Genomic DNA, 26,850 nt, shown 5'->3' with positions numbered 1-26,850 from the left:
CTATCAACTGGCAGAGTCAGGACATGAACTGAGAACTGGTTTTTTGTTCTTAATTGTATATTCCTACTCCAGAGACTGAAGTTCATGGTTTATTTATCTATGTGACTGTAGCTTCCTTTATATTTACTATACCCATGAAGTGGTATGTTAACCTTCAGGGTAAAGAAGATAGTTAGCTTTATTCTGATCTATGGGTATGTGGTAAGAGTATAATTCTCCTAAACTAGATTTTGGCTGAGTTTTAGAATTCCTTCTGTCAGCAGTATTAGTAATAAATATATTCCTAAAATGTAAAAAGCAATAATAAATATTTGTTCAATAAATAAATGAATAAATAATACTGTATGGGAGCTATATAAGCTTAACGTTTTTATCTGACAATGCTATGGTTTCCTATTTTATAATAATGTACCTTCTTGACAGAGTTAATATTTGTTGGAAATAAACTTTGGGGATCATTTGGGTAGGTAGTAGAGCAGTAAGTGAGCAAATGATATTCTTTTATAGTGTTATTTTATAATTCTAACAAGCCAATCAAGCAACCTGACAGAAAAGTTAAAACATCATTAAAGAGTAAAAGATTGGCACAAAAATAGACATATAGATCAAGAGACAGAGTAGTGTCCAGAAATAAGCCCACACTTATGGTCGTACAACAAAGGAGGCAAGAATATACAATTGAGAAAAGACAATCTCTTCAACAAATGGTGCTGGGAAAACTGGAGAGCTATATGCAAAAGAATAAAACTGGACCACTTTTTTACACGAGACACAAAAATAAAATGGATTAAAGACCTAAATGTGAGACCTGATGTCATAAAACTCCTAGAAAAGAACATAGACAGTAATTTCTTTGACACTGGCCATAGAAACATTTTCCTAGATAGGTCTCCCCACGCAAGGGCAACAAAAGCAAAATTAAACTATTGGGACTGCACCAAAATAAAGCTTTTGCACAGTGAAGGAAACCATGAACAAAAGAAAAAGGCAACCTACTGAATGGAAGAAGATATTTGCAAATGATATATCAGATAAGGGATTAATATCCCAAATATATAAACAACTTATGTGACTCAACACCAAAAAAAGCCAATAATCTGATTAAAATGGGCAGAGGAACCAAGGCACCTGGGTGGCTTAGTCAGTTAAGGGTCCAACTTTAGTTCAGGTCATAATCTCATGGCTCGTGAGTTTTAGCCCCACACCAGGCTCTGCATTGTCATCGCCAAGCCTGCTTCGGATCTTTTGTCTCCCTCTCTCTCTGCCCCTCCCCCGTTCTCGCTCGCTCCCTCTCTCTCTTGCTCTCTCAAAAATAATATAACATAAATAAAATAAAATAGGCAGAGGACCAGAAGAGACATTCTCCCAAAGACATACAGATGACCAATAGGCACATGTAAAAATGTTCACTAATCATCAGGGAAATGCAAATTAAAATCACAATGAGATCTCACTTTACACCTGTCAGAATGGCCAAAATCAAAAAGACAAGAAATAACACGTGTTGGCAAGGATGTGGAGAAAAAGGAACACTGCACTGTTGGTGGGAATGCAAATTGGTGCAGCAACTATGGAAAACAGTATGGAATTCCTCAAAAAATTGAAAATAGAAGTACCATATGATCTAGTAATTCCACTGCTGGGTATTTACCCAAAGAAAATGAAAACACTAATTTGAAAAGATATATGCACCCCTATGTCCACTGCAGCATTGTTTTCAATAGGTAAGATATGGAAGCAACCCAAGTATCCATTCGTGGATGGATAAAGAAGAGGTAGTACATACCTACCCACACAACACACACACACAAACACAATGGGATATTACTCAGCCATAAAAAAATGAAATCTTGCCATTTGTAACAACACAGATGGGCCTACAGGGTATAATCCTAAGTGAAATAAGTCAGAGAAAGACAAATATATTATTTCACCCATATGTGGAATTTAAGAATCAAATGAACAAAGAAAAACGGAGATAAAAAAACAGACTCTAACATACAGAGAATAAACTGGTGGTTTCCAGAGGGGAAGTGGGCAGGAGGAGGAGAGAAAGAGATAAAGGGATTAAGAGTACACTTATCTTGATAAGCACTGAGAAATGTTTAAAGTTGTTAAATCATTACACTATACACCTGAAACTAATATAACACTACATGTTAATCATACTTGAATAAAAAATTAAGAAATCAAGAGTAAGATTCATGCTTTAACTATGAAAATCATCTATTATTGCATTGTCACTTCGTTTGTTTTCGATACCCACTCCTCCCATACTGACTTTCCCCTACCTTGCTTCCTCTACTAGCCATACCCACTAAACCTTCTTCAACCCAACTAACCATTCACATTACAAAGTTGGTGGGGTTTTTTTGTTCTTTTTTTTGTATTGTCCACTCCCCAAAATTACCTACAACTTTATCCCTTACCCAACATAACTTCGGAATCAGGGAAGATACGTTGGTGAGATTTCAAGAAAAGAGAGAGGGAAAGAAAAGTTAGTGGAAAGAATCCTACAGAATGTACTGTACTTATCAAGAAGCAGGAAATTACTCATAGGGAAGACTTAAAATGTATGAAAACACAGAGATCTGAGAATGCAACTGTGGTAGCAACAGTTGGAAGAGTTCCCTGATTTTGCCAGGATCCCAAAGCAAAAAAGGGGAAACTAAAAGGTTATACCAAAGTCAACCAATGGTGTAAATCAGACATTCACAATGAATCATTCCCTGGGAGGGGAGGGCACTATAGAGGGGCCGGACTCTGGAGTTACAGCTGTGAGAAGTACTGCAATGATGGAAGACATCTGCAGAGGTCTGTCATGAGAAGTTGAGAGGAGAAGAAGGACCTGAGAGTTAGAAGGGTGTACTGTATTTGGAAGTAAGAGCCATCTCAAAGAGAAAAGTGGTGTGGGAAGGATTGAGGGGGATGACACTGAATCTGGTTTCAAGATATTTTTAGTTTAGTGACAATTTCTCAAATAAAAAACTTCATTTTACACATATAAGTATTATTAGGGCAGCAGGGTAGCAACTGTCTAAGCTGAGGAAGTAAAGGTCACCAGGTAAAGTTCTTGCTTTCAAGGACTCCGTAGAGAATTCTAGCACAAAGTCTTCATCTCTTGAGTTCAAAGAAAAAGTAGAAACAGGGTTTAAGGTCGAGATCTTTTGCTCTGGTGATGTCATCTATTCAGAAAGAAGAAACAAAATTACTAACCAAATGTTACTACATTTTTCCCCTATAGTTTGAATGAATTCTAGTAATCTATATCATACAAATAATGCTTTGAAGCACATTATGTAGAGCTACAGTAGGGCAAAAACTCTTCCCAAAGGGACAGGATAAACTCACTAAAATCAATAAGAATAATAAAAAAATAAAACGCAGAACATAAAAACCATTGGATTTATTTGAAATGGGTCAGATCCTGACTTAGACTGATCTGGGTTACAGGGATTTGGTTCTGAAGATGAATTTCTAGTCAATAGGGCTTAAGACTAACTCAGATTTCATGTTTGAAGATGTGAAGGTAAAACTTCCTGCAGACTCATGGAATGAACAGCTTTCTCTTATGTCCTCAGGTCTAGGGTTTATCTACAGTTGACCTAAACTTGAAGATACTACTCCCAAATGGACTGAACTTTTTTGATCTATTCCAGACATGAATAGTCATATTACTCATTATGTTATTCTCCTTAGAACAGTATTTAATTTTCTTGCTGCTTCCAGAAATTAATCACCTTAAAAATATAATAATATGATGATCACATTTAATATATATATATATATATATATATGTACATATATATATATATATATATATATATATATATTTGTATAACAATAGAATGAAAGAATAAAAGTTTGGAAGAATACATACCAAACTGTTAAGAGTGGTTGGTTTCTAATGCAGGTGGAATTAAGGAGAAAGGATTCTTGTAACTTTGTGTACTTCTGAATGGTTTAAATTTTTTAGAATGTGCATGTCTTTTTTTTTTTCAGTAAATTACAATAAAGTTAAAAAATATATATATAAATTTTAAAACACTCTCTTAGTCATTTGGTTCTAGGTGCTGTGCTAGGAAATAAGGATGTGAAGATGATTACTCATGATGCCCACATTCAGGGAGTTCAGTCTAGTAGAAGAAACTGACAAATCAATGGGAAATTACATTCAATCATAGTAATAGTCTTATTATAATAACAAATTCTTACTATGTGCTAGGGACTGTCCTAAGTACCTTTTAGTTTTAACCTATTTGATCCTTACACAACCATATGAGGTCAGTACTCTCATTTTCCTTATTTTACAACTGAGAGAATTGAGAAAAAGAGTAGTTAAGCAATTAAACTTGTTTAAACTCATCCAGCTTATTAGCAGCAGAGTTGGGATTCAAACCTAGGCAGCCTAGATTGTATTGCACTTTCAACAAAAGTAACAATAATAGGCAATACTTACTGAGTATGTACTTTGTTCCCACAGTACATTCTCTATCAACCAGCCACAGGTTTCTTTCTAAACATAAGTTTAATCATTTCACTCTTCTCATTAAAACTAATGGTTCCCAAACTCTCTCAAAGTACAAAGCTCTGAAAATGTCCTACCCAGTTGCCCTATAAGATTAGGTCCTTTACTTCCTTTCTGATCTCACTTCCTACCACTTTCCCCTTCGTTTGTTCACTCATTCCATACCTACCTCCTTGCTGTTCTACAAATTGGCCAGCATTCCTCTGCCTCAAAACCTTTCCATTTGCTATTCCTTATGCCTGGAATGCTCTTCCTCCAGATATCTGCATGGCATGCGTGTCCTCTCCCTTCCTCTCTTTTCTTTCAGTTCTCCACCCCAGTGTTTTATTAGAGAGGCCCTATTTTACCTATAAAATAGAACTCCATCCCTCTTACACAGCTTTATTGTTCTCCACAGCACTTAAACCCTCTAAGGTACTATATACTTGCTTATTATCTGTCTCCTTTCATCAGAAGGCAAGCTCCAGGAGAGCAGATCTTTGCCTGTTTTATTCATAGGCCTATCTCTAACACGTAGAACAGTGCAACATACAGTAGACGCCCCCAAAATATTTGAGGAATGAGTGGCTGATCAATTAAATATGTTACTCTTTTTAAGGAATTTTCCATATCCAGTCACTACTTTCTTACATCTCATTTACCATTTAATCCATCTAAACTGGTTTCAGGGGCGCCTGGGTGGCGCAGTCGGTTAAGCGTCCGACTTCAGCCAGGTCACGATCTCGCGGTCCGTGAGTTCGAGCCCCGCGTCAGGCTCTGGGCTGATGGCTCGGAGCCTGGAGCCTGTTTCCGATTCTGTGTCTCCCTCTCTCTCTGCCCCTCCCCCGTTCATGCTCTGTCTCTCTCTGTCCCAAAAATAAATAAAAAAAAAAACGTTGAAAAAGAAAAAAAAAAAAATTAAAAAAAAAAAAAATAAATAAACTGGTTTCAATCCTCACTATTTCACTGAAACTGCTCTTGCCAAAGTCACCAATGACCCTCAAGTTGCCACATGAACCTGTTTCTGTCATTTTACCAATGTCTCCACAATAACTGACATAGCAAACCCTCCCTACCCCCCAATTCTTAAGAATGGGATATAACACATTCTCCTTTCTCTACACACTCTTGAAATGAACCCATCCATTCTCAGTGCTTTAAACTTTGCTATGTGCAAATGATCATGCAAACTTCTCCGAACCAGACTCATGTATCCGATTTCTAACTTTACATGTCTACCTGACTGATTCACAGGTGTTTCTGTCTGTTCCTATGTATTCACCAAACCCGCTCCTCCCTGCTATGGACTGAATTGTGTTCCCCACAAATTCAGATGTTGAAACCCTAACCCCAATGTAACTGTACTTGGAGACATGGCCTCTAATAGGTAACAAAGTCTAAATGATAAATGAGGTCATAAGAGTGGGGCTGTGATCTGACAGAATTAGTGGTTTTATAAAAAGAGAGCTTGCATTCACCTGCTCTCTTTCTTTCTTTCCATGTGTACACATCGAGGAAAGGCCATGTGAGGACACAGTGAGAAGGTAGCTGTCTGCAAGCCAGGAAGACAGTCCTCATGAGAAACCAAATTAGCCAGAACTATGATCTTGGACTTCTGGCTTCCAAAATTCTGACAAAATAAATTTCTGCTGTGTAAGAGACACATTCTGCAGTATTTTGTTATGGCAATCCCGGCAGACTAATACACTCCTCCTTCTTACTCCACGCAGTGAAAATCACACAATTGTTAAGTCAGATAGCCAGGAATCTTTCTTCTCCCTTTTCCTTCACCCTAACTATCTGCATTCAATCCATCAACATCCATGCTTCTAACTCCTTTCACTGCCACAATGCCTATCCTCAAGTCCCTATCAATTTAGTCTCCTCTAAACTGGTTTCTCTGTTTCCACCACAGCATCCATTAAACCCATCTACCACAGAGCAACCAGCAAACCTTTTAAAAATGTAAATTAAGTCATGTAATTTTCTGCTGAAAACCCTTCATGGATTTCCCTGAGGAACACAGAGGACTATCAAAATTCTTTACTTCACCTGTAAGATTGTGTGTCTGCCCCTGCTCACTTTTCCAATCTCTAATTACCACTTTCACGCTCTACAATCCCACTACTCTGGCTTTCGTCCACTTTCTCAAGCCCACTCAACTCTTTTCGATCTCAGGGTATTTATACTTGCAGTTTCTTTACAAGGTATGTTCCTCCCCCTACAGCTGCCATAGCTGGAAAAGCCCTAAAGTAGATTTATCCATAAAGTAGATTCCCCTATTTCAGAGTACGTTCATAGCTTTTTACATAGCAATTATCTCAATTTATTTGTTTGCTTGCACTCTTGATTAACATCTCTCTCCCTCCTTTAACCATCTCATCCTCTTTCTCCTTGGCCTTTAAAGACAGAGATCATACATACCTATTTTGTCCATCACTCTATACCCAAGTCTTACAAGTTCTGACCTACAGAGGGTATTTGGTATTGGTGAATTGCTATGTATTCATGAATTTTATATTTCACAGTAAAATTTCATAGTATATTCCACACATGTTCCATATATTTACAATTAAGATTATGCCTAGGCATTGTATATCAGTTGTTATTATTGTCGGAACACTTTTTCTATTATGTTTTCTAACTGGTTCAGGAAAGCTATTTTTTTTTTTTTTTTTTTTTTTTTAGCATTTATTTATTTTTGAGACATAGAGAGACAAAGCATGAACGGGGGAGGGTCAGAGAGAGGGAGACACAGAATCTGAAACAGGCTCCAGGCTCTGAGCTGTCAGCACAGAGCCCGATGCGGGGCTCGAACTCACGGACCGCGAGATCATGACCTGGGCCGAAGCAATTTTTTAAGTTTATCTTGCCTTCAACTAACTTACAAAATTCTTCTTAAACTTCTAATTTTTAATTGATTCTTCTATTTCTTCCTCTCTAATTATGTATGCCTCCTATGTCATGTCATATTAGAAAATTCAAAACACCTTTGAATAATAAGATGGTAGTCATCTACATTTTGTTAATTATTCTAACAGAAATTTTGCTGCTTGTTTTATCGTCAAAATAATGTTGGCTTGTTATTGATAAACTTTATCATGTTAAAAATGATCCAATCTTAAAATTTTTATCTTTTTCGTTTTTAATGGATTCATTTCTTATAAGACTACCAAGATTTTTTACTACCAACTATTAAAACTTGGCTTACACTGTACCTTATTTGCTTCCAATGAAGTCCTCTCTGCTGATTTAAAATTAGAATCCAAATAATGATATGAACGTTCTGACTTTTTCGGAGAGAAATCTAAAATTGCTGTGGAGAAAAAAAAAAAAAAGCATGGATTTTTACATAATGGTTTGTTCAATGTCAAATAACTTTTTAATGTTATGTTTTATTTAGAATTTACTTACAGTCATTTTCAACTGTGTCCTTATTAGACTCAGCTCTCACTTGAAAAATGTCTTCAATATTAAAACTAATACCTCCTTTTGGAAAGTCGTCTTCATCTGGGAACTAGAAAACAGAGATCCATTTATCAGTTTATTTAGTAAAAAGAAACTGTGTGTGTGTGTGTGTGTGTGTGTGTGTATCTATATCTTTATCTACCTCTCTATATATACACACATAGCTTGTAGTTATAACGAGACACAGACAAACAGAAAACAATATGTTATGAAATCAATTCTAGTCAGGGAAAGTAGAGTATATTACATTTCATCTATTCTTACAGTTCACATTTCTTATACCTTAACACCATTGAAATGCAGATGAATCCTGTGATGACACTTTTACATCTCTATAGCACCAGCAATGGTTGTAACATAGTTGGTATTGCTGTGCAAGTGAAACTATATGCAAGTTAGACATACTGTTCACATATTGGTCACTTAAATAGGAGTTTGCACTAACATTACCATGTTATGAAATTTTGCTGTTTAAATGTATTCAAAAGGATGACATTATCATTTGCCATTGAATAAAAAAGTCTTGTGTTCCCAGAAGGGCAAGGAAACAAAGCAGGGTGATATACCTTATTTGTAGTATACAAATAAATCCAAGACTTCTTTCAATAAATATAACATTAAAAATCTAAGTGAAAGTGAAAAAGTTCTAGAGATCTGTTTCACAACATTGTAAATATACTTCACATGACTGAACCATACACATAAAAACGGATGAGGTTGGAAACTTTATGATGTGTTTTTTACCACAATAAAAAGTTTTCAATAAAAAGTCTAAGTGATAAAGCATCGTATGTTAACTGACTGTTCTTCTTTCGTAGTGGTGTATAATAGAACAGTGCGCCTTTCAATCAGTGAGAGCACCTGAGAATTTAATGAACTACAGAATTTTTTTTAAAGTTCAGAGACTGCTATATGCAATTTGCCACACTCACACCAAAAAAATTCTCTCTGGTCCTAGATCTATCTGGTCATTTTGCCTTAAAACATATCATAGAAACTCATGATACAAAACATTACCATAACCAATGTATGTAAAAATAATTAGAAATAAAACAAATGGGGGTGCCTGGCTGGCTCAGTCGGTACAGCATGTGACTCTTAAGCTCAGGGTGGTGAGTTCAAGCCCCACATTGGACACGGAATAAAAATAAAATAAATAAAACAAATGGATACAAATTTCATTTTCAATATGAGTGCCTCTATTCTCCTCAAAAAAACCATAGGAAATAAGACACAAAAACATCTTTTATCTTTGATGAAACTAAGAAACAATGGTAACCTTTAACAACCATATATTAAGAGGATGGGGAAGAATACAAACTTCATCATATGAAAGAAAGTCACACCAAAGTACCTATTACAGGGGAGTCCAATGACAAGTAAACTGATTTACCCCTATAACCATGGAAACACTTAGAAACTATGCCGTCCACAGGGGCTGCTGAAAAAGTAGGCTACAAAAGGCTAAAAACATTTGATAGAAGCTTTAGAATGAGAAAAATCAAGAAAATAATGGGGAGGAAATTACCAAAAAATTATTTGTAAAAAAATTTTTACAGGACTGGTGGACTTGTATCTGCAGGATAGATTCACTGAGAATTCAATATCCAGTATTAGTAAAACCTGAAGGAAGGTTCATCACTGTGAAATTTCAGGAATAAAGAATACAAAGAAAATATGCTTAAAAACCTCTAGGAGAAAATACTGCTAAATTTAAATTTAAAAAGAAAAATAGCAGATCATATCCAATTTCTATATTTAGCCTATCAATCAAGGATGACAACAGGATAAAAATATTTACAACATACAAAGTCTCCCAAATTCTATTTCCCATTCTCCCTTTCTTCAGAGGCACTTAAGATGTGTCATAACAAAACAAGAAAAAAAGACAATGTTCAAGATACAGGCAATTCAAGCTAGGAAATAGGCAAAGTTTATTTTTTTTTAATTTTTTAAAATGTTTATTTACTTTTGACAGAGAGAGAGAGAGAGAGAGAGAGAGAGAGACAGAGTATGAGCGGGGGAGGGGCAGAGAGAGAGAGGGAGACACAGAATCTGAAACAGGCTCCAGGCTCTGAGCTGTCAGCACAGAGCCCAACGTGAGGCTCAAACTCACAGACTGCGAGATCATGACCTGAGCCGAAGTCGGACGTTCAACCGACTGAACCACCCAGGTGCCCCTAGGCGAAGGTTAATTTTAAGATGCCAACTATACAGTGTAGATTAGAACAGACAGATGGAGGACATAGGAAAGAGATCCAAGGGGGAAAAAAATGAACTAACAAAGTTTATCTAATAAGTTTGTGTAGATTCCTGCATTGAAGGGTATTTTATAAAAAGCTTTTCAAGTATGTGAAAAATCTTTACTCCAATATTCAAAGAATACTAAACAAATTTTTAAAAATGAGACAATTAGAAACTAAGAAAAAAAATCCAAAATTATAAAAGAAACAAAATATAACCACAGTATATTGTTTCAGCTGTGAAAATATTACAAGATTTATAATACAAATGTTGAACATCTATTTATCTAAAAATGATATAGTTACACTAGGAATCTGAGAGAATATAAAGAAGGAATTCAGAAATAACTTATTCTACTTAACATAGCCAATCATTAGTTCTTACTAAAAATAGTGTAAAACCATGATAATAAAGAAAAGCAACAAGATTCATTATTAAAAAGAACTAAAGGAAAACTTACGAGTTCTGTCTCCAGAAACCATGAAAAAAAAGCACTGATAGATCTGATTACATAAATATTAAAAATGCATTTCTGCAGAAAATCATAAACAGAACCAAAACACTAATACATTAGGAAAAATGGCAAACGGTTAGTTTTCTTAATATGAAAAGAGCTCCTACAAATCAAATATACAAATAACAAATAGAGAATGTTGTATGCCACAAATGTAAAATTTAATGGGAAAAATTTAAGATCAAAATAGAAAATATATTATTACAATATTGAAAAAATATCAATAAAATACTGTAAAAATGTCAATTCTCCTCAAGATTTACATACACAATGAAATTCCAATCAAATTCCCAGCATGTTTATGTACATGTGTGGAAATTATTAAGCTAATTCTAAATGTATATGGAAATGCAAAAAGCTAAAAAGAAGAAAGTGGGAAGATTTAGAGATGCATGAAAACACATACTTTGTAAGATATGAAGACTTCCAAAACTACAAACCAATGAATCAGAACAGAAACCAAAACTGGACCTGAAATATAAGGACACGTGATTTATGCAGCAAAGGGGGAAACATAAAAGGATGGAGAAAAGATAGCCTTTTCAATAAACGGTGCTAGGTCAACTGAATGTCCATATGGAAAAAATATGAAACTTTATCCACATCTCAATACATAAAAAATTGTACATCAAAGTGTGAAAGGCAAATAATAAAGCTTCTACAAGATAATATGAGAGAATATTTTCTTTCCTTTTTCCTTTTTTTTTTTTTTTTAGAGAGAGAGTGTATCTGAGCAGGGGAGAGAGGGCAGGGGGGGTGGGGAGAGAGAGAGGGAAAGAGAGAGAGAGAGAGAGAGAGAGAGAGAGAGAGAGAGAGAATATCCCAAGCAGGCTCCACAGTCAGCACGGAGCTCAATCCCGCAACCCTGGGATCATGACCTAAGTTGAAATCAAGAGTTGGACGCTCAACCACTGAACCACCCAGGTGCCCCATGGAGGAAAGACTTCTTAGACCTAAGACAAAAAAGCACTGATCATAAAGGAAAGGGTAGATAAATTGTATTATGTTAAAAATCATAAACTTCCATTCATCAAAAAGCATCATTAGGAGTAAAATATAAGACAGAATCAGGGAAGGTATTTGCAAAGTATTCAACTGACAATGAGTATATATCCAATATATAAAGGATTTCAAAAATTAATTAAAAAGATAAACACATGAATTAAAAACTGAGGAAGAAATCTGAACAAATACTTCATCAAAGAGAATACAGAGAAGGCCAATAAGCATCTATAAAGGTCCCAACCTCACTGTTAGGCCGGAAAATGCAAAGTAAAACCACAATGAAATACCACTACATATCTACCAGAATAGCTAACATTCAAAACACAAACTGTCAGAACCAAGCGTTGATGAAGATATAGAGTGATGGGGACTCTCATACACTTCTGATAGAAATGTAAACTCTTAACAACCATTTTTGGAAAGCAGTTTGGCATTATATACTAAAAACAAAGATATGCATATCTGGTGACTCAACAATCTCACTCCAATAAAGTATAATTAACAGAAGCGCATGGCAGCATATGAATGTTCCTATCAGCGTTATCCATAACAACCAAATGCAAACAACTGAAGAATGGATCAACTGGGGAATATTCATACAACGGACTAGCACACCAGCAATGAAAATGAATAAACTACAGCTACAGGTAACAACAGTGATGAATTTCAAACGTTCAGTGTTGAACAAAAAGAATGAGACACAAAAAATACATTGCATATTACTCTATTTACATCAAGTTTTAAAAGCACAATGAATATATGGTGTTTTAAGTCAAACTAATGGTTATCTTTGGAGGGAACAGAAGGAGTAGTAGTTGAAAGGGAGTAGAAGGGGACTTCTGAGTGGAGGTTACATGGGTGTGTTCACTTCGTGGTAATCATTAAGCTGTGTACTTATGGTATGTACATTTATTTTGTATGTGCATCACACTTTAATAAAAAAGAAAAAAAATTTAATCTCTTTGACATTGTTTCAAATATATGCATATTGTTCTCTCTCTATGACCTCTATTTGGTAGCAATGAGAAGTACCTGGTGTCACAGTGAAGTGGAGGTGGGGATAATAGAAGAAAAGAAAAAATCTATAGCTGTTAAATATATTTTCTAAATGTGATCTATTTGCCATTGTCATGAATCCCTAGTCTTTTCTTAAATGAAAAGTAATCCTTTAAATTCCAGGTCCTAAAAGGCAGCAAATCTTTCAAATAAAATATTTTTCTCTTATTTAGATTGATTTCAGATATCATGCTTCTTATCAATTTACTAAACTCCTTTGTAACTTACATTTGTTCAAAGATTTAAATATAATCTGTTTATAAGATTTAACACTTACATAAAGAAAATGATTTGGCAAGGTGCAACTAGAAAAAATATTTTTACCTGCAAGAAATCAATCTGCATACAAGCGCTAGTCAATTTTGGTGTCAAAAAACAAGAGTCCGTCATGCAGTTTCCATACTCAATACTATCTGGAAACTGACTGCATTCTAGCTGTGAGTTGTGTCCTCTGACCATCACAGTGCTAGTGGCTGATCCTTTCACTTGGTGCCCTTGAAACTCAACAGGCTACAAGTAAATTATTAAAAATGAGTATTGCATAAGTATATATTGATATATAGTCACAATGTATATATACACAGAAATCACAATTCAGCTCTATTAAATATTACTTAATGTAAGTAATTACTAAGTGACCAATACTAAAACCAGGAAAGACCCCTATTATCCTAATATGTTAATTATGACATATAATTCAGTTATTGATTTAATTCAGTTCAAAATGAATAAGTACTAATTTTTTCATTATAAGCATAAAAGTATAGTTATAATGAACTAATTCCACCAGAAAGATGTGGAGCAGCTCACAGTTTGTGAGTTCGAGCCCTGTGTCAGGCTCTGCACTGATGAGTTTGGAGCCTGCTTCAGATTATCCCTCCCTTTCTCTCTGCCCCTCCCCCACTTGCTCTCTCTCAAAAATAAATGAATAAATTAAAAAAATCAGAAAGATGCGACACCTGGGTAACTCAGTCAGTTAAGTGTCCAAGTCTCGATTTGGGCTCAGGTCATGATCTCATGGTTGTGAGACTGAGCCCCCAGTCGGGCTCTGTGTGGGACCTACTTGGGATTCTTTCTGCCCCTCCCTACCTGTGCGCGCTCTTTCTCAAAACAAATAAACATTAGAAGAAAAAAAAAAACAGGAAGACACAGTTGCTCCTTTCTCTATGCTTCCCCTGTACATTATAAAATTTTCCATTATAGACTTATCACATTATAGTACAACAAAGTTTCTTCTCATCTATATACTACCTATACTGTAAGCTCCTTGAGGGAAGAGACCCTTTTGTTTCATGAGGATATAATGTGCATTTAACACTGTCTTTGGCATATAGGAGACAGTCAATAAACATAATAGGAAAGAAAGTAAGAGAAGAAATACAAGAAGCATTTTCCTTTGTTTAGGCATTTTGTACACTCTCAGGCTTAATAGAGGAGGGATGGGGGCTCCCAGAAGATCTGATCCTATTGCTCTGAGACCAGAGGCCTAAGAATAGGATGCCAATCTAGGCATGTACTTCAGGGAGGTACTGTCATCTCCTCAGAGACTTGATCAGTTTTCAGGCTCCAAATGGCTTTCTCTGCTGCCCCCTTGAGGGCTCTAGGATTTTTACTCCTCACAGGGTGACCAAACCTACCCAGAAAGTAGGAAATTAAGATTGCTAATAGAGCCAAAGGAATGTACATAAAGGACAAATTTATTTCTAACTCATAAATGAACAAAATTATAATAGTACATGATCTGAATATTCTCTTACTAAAAATGAAGATTCTAAATCATACATTTGAGAGGAAAATCAAATCTAAATTGCCCCTGTATGGGACTTTTATTGAAAATATCCTGAATTGGGGCGCCTGGGTCGCTCAGTCGGTTAAGCGTCCAACTTCAGCTCAGGTCACAATCTCACAGACAGTGAGTTCGAGCCCCGCGTCGGGCTCTGGGCTGATGGCTCAGTGTCTGGAGCCTGCTTCCGGTTCTGTGTCTCCCTCTCTGTCTGCCCCTCCCCCGTTCATGCTCTGTCTCTCTCTGTCTCAAAAATAAACGTAAAAAAAAAAATAATAATAATTTTTTTTTAAAAAAATTAAAAAAAAAAAAAAAAGAAAATATCCTGGATTATGAAGCACACACATTTCAATAAAAAAAGTCTCAATTGTTAAAGACTGTATATTTCCGTTTTGTTTGATGGGGAATACACATTCTCCACAAGAACACAGATGCCTTGTTTTCTATGTTTCTAAGTGGATCTCTTCTGTAGAGATCTAATGGGTTTAAGAAACAGAATCGGTACTTACAAAACTCAACTATTTATATGCTACTTTCTCTATCAATTTTTGATATGCAGTAGGTGGAACTACTTAGACCTTGGTTTATATATACTTCTACAGAAGTAGAAGTGGTAGAGTAGACTATATGTTCATAGCTATAAAGATCTCTATTTTGTTCTCCACAGAACATTCATTAATTATACTTAATTTATCTTCCTGTCCAACCCCTAGGGCATCCTTCACACACACACACACACATATATATATATACATATACATGTATATATATATCCTTCATATATACATATATATGAGATGCATTATTATTAGTTCATGAGTAAAGAGAAAGGGCTGAGAAAGGGCTCAAGACCAAACAAAGGCTAGCAGTCATTAGTTACTCTTGCTCTTAAAACCAGGTTAATTCATTATGCTCACTAACCTTCTACCTATGAAAACTCTGATAGTTGTATAAAAAACAGCAGGAAAAGATAGTAGATTAGAAAATCAAAGTTCTTCACAAGTTTTACCTTAGGATCACAGGTTTTTCTCTCTAACTGTTTAGGAATAACATCTAGAAAAGTAGCCTCTTCTTCATCTCCCAAGGGAAAGAACTAGAATAAAATATCAGTAAGTGTGTTAGCTACAATAGTTCTGTAGGTGGTTCATGGGTTAGATGGGAAAATACTCCCAAATCTTAAAGTTTCCCATTTGAAAATACATTTGCCATTTCAATCTTCTGTATATACATATGTATAAAAGGTACCCCTGGCAAAGGAGTTCTCTAGCAGATAAGGCACTATGCTAATTAATTTTAAAATTCAGCAATAAAAAAATTCTAATTCTAAAATTTTAATTGAATGTTTTAACACTAGAAAAAATTGTTGAGTACCTAATAATTATCCATCAAACCTAATATTTAATGCAAATGCAGATTATTTAATTCAAAAATTAGTATGAAATCAAAGGAGGAAAAATTGTAAACAGTGTTAACAGTTTATCTAAAGAATGAATCAGGGCGCCTGGCTTGCTCAGTCAAGCATGCAACTCTTGATCTCAGGGCTGTGGGTTGTGAGTTCAAGCCTCAAGCTGGGTGTTAAGCCTACTTAAAAAAAAAAAAAAAAAGAATAATTTTCTAGCAACCATAAAACACAAGCTATAGACAACAGAAACTAGTCATTTTTAGTTCATCAAATGACTATGTAAAATAACCATGATTTCTACTATGATTTAGATAGAAAAATGAATTCAAATGAGAAGCAATTTTTGTTTAAAAAATATGGAGAAAAATATTTCCCCAACAGACAGAAGAGATAAATTAGTGTATTTCTTCAAATAATGGGAGCTTTCCATTAATAACAAAATACATTAACACATCTCCCAATGAAGTAGTTCTTGAAAACTTTCAACTCTTATTTTATTTTTTTTATCAACTCACATTTTAGAATTAAATTTTCTAATACAGTGAATTTAAAAAATCAATTAGCACAGCACCTTCTCTTCTGCTTTGCTATGTGTAGCTAATTATAGAAATAAAGTGGCAGTGTCATTAAGTGTATCCTCAAAGAGGACCCTAATTTAAAATTTTGAAAGTTCTTTCTATCACTAGTGTACATGAAGAGACTGCTTCAGAGGGTTGTAGTACAAAACGCATTACATAAATCCAAATATATTCCTATATTAATGCTACAGATTTAAATAATTTTTTTTTGCAAAAGACCGTAAGACCTTTCTCATTACTGTTAAAATTACAATGCACTTTTTAAAAAACATGTAAGTATTTACTTATTTATTTATTTAGAGAGAGAAAGCATGAGCAAGAAGGGGCAGAGAGAGGGAGAGAGAGAATCCCAAACATCTTTGCACTGTCAGTGCAGAGCCCTATGCAGGGCTCAATCTCATGAACTGAGAGATCAGGACCTGAGTCTAGACCAAGAGTTACATGCTTAACCAACTGAGCCACCCAGGCATCCCAAAACATGTAATACTTGTTTTAAGAGGAAACTCATTCTGGAGGAAAAAACAGTGATATTGTTTATTTGCAGTTTATACTTTGTGATAACTGTTCTTGAAAGGGTTAAATCCTAATTTTTCAAGTGAAAGAAAGCATTAAGAATATGATCATATATGGCCCCTGGGTGGCTCAGTCAGTTAAGTGTCCCACTCTTAGTTTCTTTTAGCTCAGGTCATGACCTCATGCTTCGTGAGTTCACACCAGTAGCGTGGTTCCTGCTTTGGATTCTCTCTCTCTGTCCCTCCCCTGTTCCCGTGCATGGTGCACCCGTTCTCTTTCTCTTTCGAAATAAATGAACTTAAAAAAAAAAAAAAAAAAAAAAAGAGGGGTGCCTGGGTGGCTCAGTCGGTTAAGGGTCCGACTTTGGTCGGATCAGGTCATGATCTCGCCGTCTGTGAGTTCGAGCCCCGTGTCAGGCTCTGTACTGACAGCTCAGGGTCTGGAGCCTGTTTCAGATTCTGTCTCCCTCTCTCTCTGACCCTCCTCTGTTCATGCTGTCTCTCCCTGTCTCAAAAATAAATAAATATTAAAAAAAAAAAAAGTGACCATCTATAAGCTAAATTATGCAGTTGCTAATTTTGATTTTATACATTTGCTCTTATTATATACATAAAGGGTGAAAAATGATTGAGCCACCACAATATGAATTTTATTTCTTATGTTTTGTTCTCTTTTAGGCAAAGGAGTTGCAGGTGTGGCTGTAATTGGCAATGACAATTCTTGGATTAAGTAATGCTTACAAAGTTTACAGACTTAGTTTTATAATAAAAGATTTGTTATATAACCAAATTGCATTGACCACACAGGCATTGGTACAAAAGATAGCAGGATCATCTAAATAAGTATAAAGGAGCAACTAATTATAAATGAGATTGAAAACTAGTGGTGCCTGGGTGGCTCAGGCGTTAAGCATCTGACTTTTGATTTTGGCTCAGGTCATGATCTCACGATCATGACCTTAAGATTCTCTCTCTCTTCCTCTCTCTGTGCCCCTCTCCTACTTACACACATACTGTCTCTCTCTCTCTCTCAAAAATAAATTAATTAATTAAAAAATAAAAAATAAGATACATGAGACTGAAAACTGACAATGTAAAATACAAACATAAAATTATATGCCATACCTATATATACAACTATAATTTCTGGCTACTTTATAGTTTAAAAATGAACATACCTGCAAAGACTGAAGTGGTCCACTTGGTTTGACTTCATTTTCTTTTATAATCTTAGGAACAGAATATTAATATAAGAACAACTAAAAGGTAGTAGTAAGTTACAAAAAATACATAAATTTCAATTAGACATAAGAAATAAAAGAACACCAGCACTAATAATCAAGGAAGTAAAAAATGTTAATGAAACACTATTTTACTTAGCAAGAATTGAAAATATCTTAGTACTGGTGAATGTAGAGTGAAATAAATATTCATATTGTAAAACAGTAAGACTTAAATTTGACAATATATATCAAGAAAATTGTTCTTAGCCTTTCAAGCTATCAGTTCCACTTCTGGGACTTACATCTAAGGAAATAACTTAAATGTAAGCAATGATTTATGTGCAAAAACATTTACTAATATTTTATTTATCCTAGCAAAATGCTGGAAATAACCTAAATGTTCAAAATAGGGCACTGCTTGTCCAAAGCACAGGATATCCATAGGACGGAATAGTAAGTAACCTCTAAAAGATATATTTAACTGCTGGTCAGTACCCAGTAGCAAGCCGCCAATGCCAAACTCTGTTCCGCAGGATGGGGTTTATTAAAGTTGTCAAGAATAAGATTGGTTTCAAGAGATACCAAGTGAAATTTAGAAGACAAGAGCACAAAACTGATTACAATGCTTTGAAATGCTCGGCGATTCAGGATAAAAATAAGTACAACACACCTTAATACAGGGTGGCAACTTGTGTAACAAACAGAGATCTCATTTGTCAGATTGCTAATGCCCCTAAAGGAGATACGATAGTTTGTGCAGCTCATGGGCATGAACTCCCTAAGTACGGTGTGAAGGTTGGCCTGACAAATCATGCTGCAGCATAGTGTACTGGCATGCTGCTGGTCCACAGGCTTCTCAGTAGGTTTGGCACGGACAAAAGTCTATGAAGGCCAAGTGGAGGTGACAAGATGAATACAACGTGGAAAGCACTGATGGTCAATCTGGTGCCTTCGTCTGCTATTTGGATGCAGGGCTTGCCAGAACCCCTACTGAAAATGAAGTTTGGGAGGCCCTCAAGGGAGTTGTGGATGGAGGTTTCTCTACCCTCATAGTACCAAAAGATTCCTTGGTTATGATGGGGAAAGCAAGGAATTCAATGCAGAAATACATCAGAAGCACATCCTGGGTCAGAATGCTGCAGATTAGATGTGTCACTAATGGAAGAAGACTAAGATGCTTACAAGAAACAATTCTCTTGGTACATAAAGAACAATGTAACTCCAGGCATGTTGGAGATGTATAAGAAAGCTCATGCTGCTGTACAAGAGAATCCAATCTTTGAGAGAAGCCTAAGAAAGAAGTTAAAAAGAAAAGGTGGAACCATTCCAAAATGTCTCTTGCCCAGAAGAAAGATCGAGTAGCTGAGAAGGCAGCTTCCTTAAAGTGCAGGATCGGCTGCTGAGAGCTAATAAACCAAACCATAATTTTCTTTGAAGATTTTTCAGATTAAAGATAATAATAAACCTATTCACCAAGCAGCTAAAAAAATAAAATAAATTAATAAAAGATATATTTAATAAGTGTTTTAATGATGTGAGAAATACATTAAGGGGATAAGATATAAAACTATTTGTACACATCAAGCTAACCATATTTTTAAAAATAGGCCAAAAAATCCTGGAAACACTAATAATAATTATCTCTCAGTAGGTTGTTTTATTTTTTCTTCACTTTCTTCTATAATTAAAAAAGAGAAAACGTCAAGATTATTTAAAAAGAAAAACAGTAACATGGAAAACAGAGTAAGATACAAAGTGGGGCAAATGAAACATTTCACTTTCTTTTCTTTTAAATATATCTTCTCGAAAAAGTGTCATATGAATTATCCCTCCAAATATGCTAATAGTATCCCCACTGAGAAATAAGAATTTAGATTTACTCTAATAAATTAATTTCATTCTAGAATTTCAATATATCTAATTAGTACTATTATTTTTATATTACTACAATGGTTCCCAAACTGTTCAAGGTACTTTGGGGTGCCACAGGAAACTCAACATGGGCTCCATAAGATATTTTAAATTTAAGGGAAATATAGCGTCATTTGACCTCTATTGAATGAACTACTAACTCAAGGTAGTTCCATTTCAACAACAAATCTTATGTCATTTCTCTCAATGGCACCTTGTAAAGCTAAGTTTTCAGAAATTGCTATGATAAAAAAAAAAAATCAATTACCATGAGAAAAACAACATGAACTAATTATTCTAAGGTTTGAGAAGCTGAGCAGTGCCCAACAAATGCATACATTCTACCAGTGATTGTGTTTAAAAATAAAATGCTTACAGCAACTTCTTAACACATCTCTAGAGGCAAGGGAAACAAAAGCAAAAATGAACTCTTGGGACCTCATCAAAATAAAAAGCTCTGCACTGCGAAGGAAGCAATCAGCAAAACTAAAAGGCAACCGACAGAATGGGAGAAGATATTTGCAAATGACATATCAGATAAAGGGTTAGTATCCAAAATCTGTAAAGAACTTATCAAACTCAACACCCAAAAAACAAATAATCCAGTGAAGAAATGGGCAAAAGACATGAATACATATTTCTCCAAAGATATCTAGATGGCCAACCGACACATGAAAAAATGCTCAACATCACTCATCATCGGGGAAATACAAATCAAAACTGCAATGAGATACCACCTTACACCTGTCAGAATGGCTAACATGAACACCTCAGGCAACAACAGATGTTGGCGAGGATACAGAGAAAGAGGATCTCTTTTGCACTGCTGGTGGAAATGCAAACTGGTGCAGCCACTGTGGAAAACAGTATGGAGGTTCCTCAAAAAATTAAGAATAGAACTACCCTATAACCCAGCAATTGCACTACTAGGTATTTATCCAAGGGATACAGGTGAGCTGTTTCGAAGGGGCACATGCACCCCAAAGTTTTAACAGTGCTATTGACAATAGCCAAAGTATGGAAAGAGCCCAATGTCCACTGATGGATAAGTGGATAAAGATGTGGTATATATATACAATGGGGTATTACTTGGCAATCAAAAAGAATGAAATCTTGTCATGTGCAACTACATGGATGGAACTGGAGGATATTATGCTAAGCGAAAGTAGTCAGAGAAAGGCAAATATCATATGACTTCACTCATATGAGGAATTTAAGATAGAAAACAGATGAACATAAGGGAAGGGAAACAATATAAAAACAGGGAGGGGGACAAAAGTAAAAGACTTAAATATAGAGAACAGAGAGTTGCTGGAGGGGTTGTGGGAGGGGGGGATGGTTTAAAAGGGCAAAGGGCATTAAGTAATCTATTCCTGAAATCATTGTTGCACCATATGCTAACTAACTTGTATGTAAATTAAGCAATAAATTAAAAAAAATAAACAAAATGTTTACAGTAATCATTTCACTATACATATATCAAATCATTATGTTGTACACCTTAAACTGATCACACAATGTTATATCTTTTATATCAATGAAAATGGAAAAAATAAAAAGCTCACTAAATTACTAGGACATAATACTTACTATGTTGTTTAATACTACTAACAACTTAATAAATGGAACTGCCAGGTTTGGTTTTTCTTTTTTCCTTTTAGCCAAGGGATATAATGAAAAATATTCTGATACAAGGTGTGGGACAGTCATGAAGCAAGATAGCTTGGAACCCTTTATATTACTGTAATTTCATTACTAATGACAACATTCTATATCAAAATATAAGAATATGCTGATAAGAAAAAAAAAAAAAAAAAAAAAAAAAAAAGACGTACCTGTTGAGAATCCTGGTTCAGATGAGGAAACTTTGGTAAAGTTTGTGAAACTACTTCAGTCAATGGTTTCCTAGCTATAATAGACAAAATGAAATTATTTTATTCATCATACATATAGTAGTGTTTTAAACTTTTTAAAAACTTATTTCTAGGGGCACCTGGCTGGCCCAGTTGATGATGACAACTCTTGATGTCGGGGTTGTAGGTTCAACTCCACACTGGGTATAGATACTACTTAAAAATAATAAAATCTTTGGGGGTACCTGGGTGGCTCAGTCGGTTAAGTATCTGATGCTTGATTTCAGCCCAAGTCATGATCTCATGAGAGATCAAGCCTCCATGCTGACAGCACAGAGCCTGCTTAAGATTCTCTCTCTCCTTCTCTCTGCCTCCCCCCATCTCCCACTTGCACGAGTCTGTGTACGCTCTCTCAAAATAAACATTTAAAATAATAACAGGGGCGCCTGGGTGGCGCAGTCGGTTAAGCGTCCGACTTCAGCCAGGTCACGATCTCGCGGTCCGTGAGTTCGAGCCCCGCGTCAGGCTCTGGGCTGATGGCTCGGAGCCTGGAGCCTGTTTCCGATTCTGTGTCTCCCTCTCTCTCTGCCCCTCCCCTGTTCATGCTCTGTCTCTCTCTGTCCCAAAAATAAATAAAAAACGTTGAAAAAAAAAAAAATTTAAAATAATAACAATAAAATCTTTAAAAAACCACCTAAAACTGAATGAAACAAGGAATACAACTTAAATTTGAAGATAAGGTAGTCTTGATAATTGTTGAATATGGATTTTGGATATTTGAGGATTCATTGTCTATTCTCTGTATGTTCAAACATTTTCATGATAAAAATTTTTAAATAAGATTTTTTTTGGTTATGTTCTAAGTCAGTACTAGAAATGCTTCCTTTTTTCAAACTAATTGAAAAACTGAGTAAACAGCTAATAATCTATACTAAAAATTCTAAAAATGAAACATTAACTGTTAGAAGAAAGCCAAGACCACCACTATACAGCTGCTATGTGCAAACACGGAAAAGAAAAGAACTTCATGCTATTTCTGGGTCTATTTTAAACCCATTTGACTATGGTTTGAGAAAAAAAACTTCAATTATTTCCAAAGTGTATTATGCCAGACACTGGGAAAACAACAGTCCCTTGAAAAGAGAGAGCCACAGAATAAACAAACCGCATAAATTCAGATTATGATACAAAAGGGCATCATAAAGGTTGATATGACAGAGACTAATGTAGATATGATGATTGGAAAGCTCTCTTGTGGGAAGTGATATTTAAGTTGAGATCTGAATATAAGAAAAGGCCACCAGCTATGCCAGGGGTAAAGGTGTTGAGACCAAAGGCACAAGTAAAAAGACTCTGAGAGAAGTTGACAAGTCTACTGAATACAAAGGACATGGTGGCCAGGCCATCCTACCTTGTTTCAAAATAGGATTTTTTTTTTCTTAAAGAAAAGTGCATATTCAATCATTTCAATTCCTTCTAAAGTCACCAAGACTATAATTTTTTAGTCAATTGTTATTTATGGTTTCATTATTTTCCTGTTAAAATTCAGAATACATTAAATGAAATAAAAATAAGTGGATCTTGGAACTTGATGCTATTTTTAAAAAGATTTTCATGCACTGCATGAAAATTGGTGTGTTTTCCTTGATTGCCTTCACTCAAGAATAAAATTCTAAATTAACATTTCAAAGTTATTCTCAATTATCTCATAAAAACTTTAACCTACTGAAGAAAATCTTTTTTTTTTTTTAAACACATTCACACATCCTAAATTGGTGGTAAAACTGACTCATCTCTAACTCTGTATTAATTTTCTCAGATTGTCTTAAGAAAACCAACATTCCTTTTTGAAGAAATACATTTATATCAGAAAACAAATACAGTTAATCTTCCTTACTCACAGATCTTACCTACGCACTAAAATTTATTCAGAAACCCCAAATCAATACCCTGTTTTTGAGGTCGTTTGTAGACATACAGAACTACAAAAAATAAGTTGCCCGACATATACATTCCCAGCTGAGGTAGAACAAGGCAACACTCTGCCTTCTTGAGCTCTCATACTATAAACAAGTATCCTTTTTGTCATCTACTTAGCCCATGTTTTTGTATTTGGGGGCTTTTTGTAAGGGACTGTGCTATTTAAAATGTTCCCTAAGCATAGTGCTGTCTAGTGTTGCTAAGTGCAAGAAGGCTGTGATGTCCCTTACAGAGAGAACATATGTTAGATGGGTTTCTTTTTTCTTTTTTAAGTTTATTTATTTATTTTGAGAGACAGAGAGAGAGTGCAAACAGGGGAGGGGCAGAAAGAAAGGGGGAGAGAGAGGGAGAGAGAGAGAAAAAGAGAGAGAGAGAGAGAAAGAGAAAGAAAGAGAGAGAGAGAGAGAGAGAGAGAGAGAAAGAGAATCCCAAGCAGGTTCTGCACTGTCAGCACAGAGCCTGATGTGTGGCTCCAACTCACAAACTGAGATTATGACCTGAGTCGAAAACCAAGAGTTGGACGCTTAACCAAATGAGCCATCCAGGCGCCCCTAGACAGAGGTTTCTTTCAGACATTAGTCATAGTGCTGTTCACTACAAATTCAATGTTAATGGATCAACAATATATATTGTCTTCAAATGGAAACACAGATAAAAACAAGATTTTGATCAGTTGATGAAAATGCTTTGACCAGAGGCTTGAAGGAATCTACCCCTAAAAGCAATGACTCATTTTTCACTAATTCAGTGTTTATGTTGATTTTATAGAATATAACTACCACAAATAAGAAGAATAAACTGCAATCCTCTTTTTAACTTGATGAGAAAAAAGATTTCTTAAAACTAAATTCTATAATTCTCAAGTCTTCATACTAGGGATTTACATCCTTATGTGATATTACATAATCATATCTACCCCTACTTATTTTTCATTAAAATTTCTTCTTTCTTTTTAATTTTTAGAAAACAAACTATCAACTGCCATCAAACAACTACATTTTTTAAATTAAATTAAATTTTATTTTTACTTTATTTTTTAATATGAAATTTATTGTCAAATTGGTTTCCATACAAGACCCAGTGCTCATCCCAACAGGTGCCCTCCTCAATGCCCATCACCCACTTTCTCCTCCCTTCCACCCCCCATCAACCCTCAGTTTATTCTCAGTTTTTTTTTATAGTTTTTAAAATTTTTTAACGTTTTTTTAAATTTATTTTTGAGACAGGCAGAGACAGAGCATGAACAGGGGAGGGTCAGAGAGAGGGAGACACAGAATCTAAAACAGGCTCCAGGCTCTGAGCTGTCAGCACAGAGCCCGACGCGGGGCTCAAACTCACAGACCATGAGATCATGACCTGAGCTGAAGTCGGCTGCTTAACCGACTGAGCCACCCAGGCGCCCCTATTCTGTTTTTAAGAGTCTCTTATGGTTTGTCTCCCTCCCTCTCCAACTTTTTTTCCCGTTCCCCTCCCCCATGGTCTTCTGTTAAGTTTCTCAGGATCCACATGAGTAAAAACATATGGTATCTGTCTTTCTCTGTACAACTTATTTCACTTAGCATAACACTCTCCAGTTACATCCACGTTTCTACAAAAGGCCATATTTCATTCTTTCTCATTGCCAAGTAGTATTCCATCGTGTATATAAACCACAATTTCTTTATCCACTCATCAGTTGATGGACATTTAGGTTTTTTCCACAATTTGGCTATTGCAAACAACTACATTTTAAAGAAACATTATCAGGGGTGCCTGGGTGGCTGAGTTGGTTAAGCCGGCCAACTCTTGGTTTTGGCTCAAGTCATGATCTCACAGTTTGTGAGTTCGAGCCCCTGCTTGGGATTCTCCTTCTCTTTCTGTTCCTCCCATACTTGTGCTTTCTCTACCCCTTTCTCTCACTCAAATAAATATATAAACAAACAAACTTAAAGAAACATATCAGTACATATAATAATTTATTCCTATTTTCCTCAGGAATCCTTGAGATATTCAAATAAGAATTCAATTTTAACTTTTCTTTGAATATCATAAAGTACATTGTTCATTCACATTCATATGTATATAATATTTGCTATATTTACTAATATGTTCTATAAGTTTTTCTTTAAAAAAAATGTTGCTGTTGGCAACATACCATAAGCAAAGTCAGAAGACCAATGCCATACTGAAAGAAAATATCTGCAACATATATCATAGATAAGAGGCTAGTATCTCTAATATATAAAGAACTCTTACAAATCAATGAGAATAAAAAGAACAACACCCATTAAAATCTGGACAAAAGGGTAAGAAAATTCATGAAAAAAAGATACATAAATGATACTTAAACATAAGAAAAGATGCTCAATTTCACTTGTAGTAAGAGAAATGCAAATTTAAGTATACTGGATGCCATTTCTCATCTATTAGATTAGCAAAATTCAAAAGCTTGGTAACACACTATATTGGCAAGACTAGAGAAACAAGCACTCTCATATATTACTGACAGGGCTACAAAATGGATGGAATTTTGAAGTATCTAATAAAGTCACGCATTTACACAGCAAACCTACTGGGAATTTGCCCTGAAGACACACCTCAAACAATATGCAATACACACACACACACACACACACACACGGTTATGTATTGTCACATTATTTGTAATAGCAAAGTATTGGAGACAGGTTGCATAAATGATGGTTTATCCACAGCGGAGTATTACACAGATACAAACAAATAAAATGAGGATGTGTCCTATGAATTGATATGAAGTGATTTCCAGAATATATTAAGTGAAAAGTAGGTGCTAAAGAATATACAGACTTTACTGTC

General features: G+C 35.3%; 1 protein-coding gene and 1 pseudogene across 9 annotated transcripts in view; one reads left to right on the top strand and one right to left on the bottom strand.

The window, feature by feature from the left end:
* Positions 1-26,850, bottom strand: part of ZGRF1 (zinc finger GRF-type containing 1) — a 93,004-nt gene that overhangs the window by 42,602 nt on the left and 23,552 nt on the right. For 7 of the 9 annotated variants that reach the window (XM_058721612.1, XM_058721619.1, XM_058721615.1 and 4 more), the window contains 7 exons: positions 22,039-22,112; positions 18,248-18,298; positions 15,587-15,670; positions 13,119-13,304; positions 7,922-8,024; positions 7,726-7,823; positions 3,062-3,185 (listed from right to left, as the gene is read on the bottom strand). In XM_058721612.1, the coding sequence (XP_058577595.1) occupies positions 3,062-3,185; positions 7,726-7,823; positions 7,922-8,024; positions 13,119-13,304; positions 15,587-15,670; positions 18,248-18,298; positions 22,039-22,112 (720 nt within the window). The remainder of the gene's footprint in view (positions 1-3,061; positions 3,186-7,725; positions 7,824-7,921; positions 8,025-13,118; positions 13,305-15,586; positions 15,671-18,247; positions 18,299-22,038; positions 22,113-26,850) is intronic. The other 2 variants (XM_058721616.1, XM_058721617.1) reach the window with 2 other exon arrangements.
* Positions 18,815-19,695, top strand: LOC131506262 (large ribosomal subunit protein uL18-like; annotated as a pseudogene).

Source organism: Neofelis nebulosa, chromosome 3, assembly GCF_028018385.1.
Source record: "Neofelis nebulosa isolate mNeoNeb1 chromosome 3, mNeoNeb1.pri, whole genome shotgun sequence".
In the NCBI taxonomy this organism is placed as follows: domain Eukaryota; kingdom Metazoa; phylum Chordata; class Mammalia; order Carnivora; family Felidae; genus Neofelis; species Neofelis nebulosa.
Note: the sequence above shows the minus strand (reverse complement) of the source record. Positions and strands in the feature narration are given on the sequence as shown.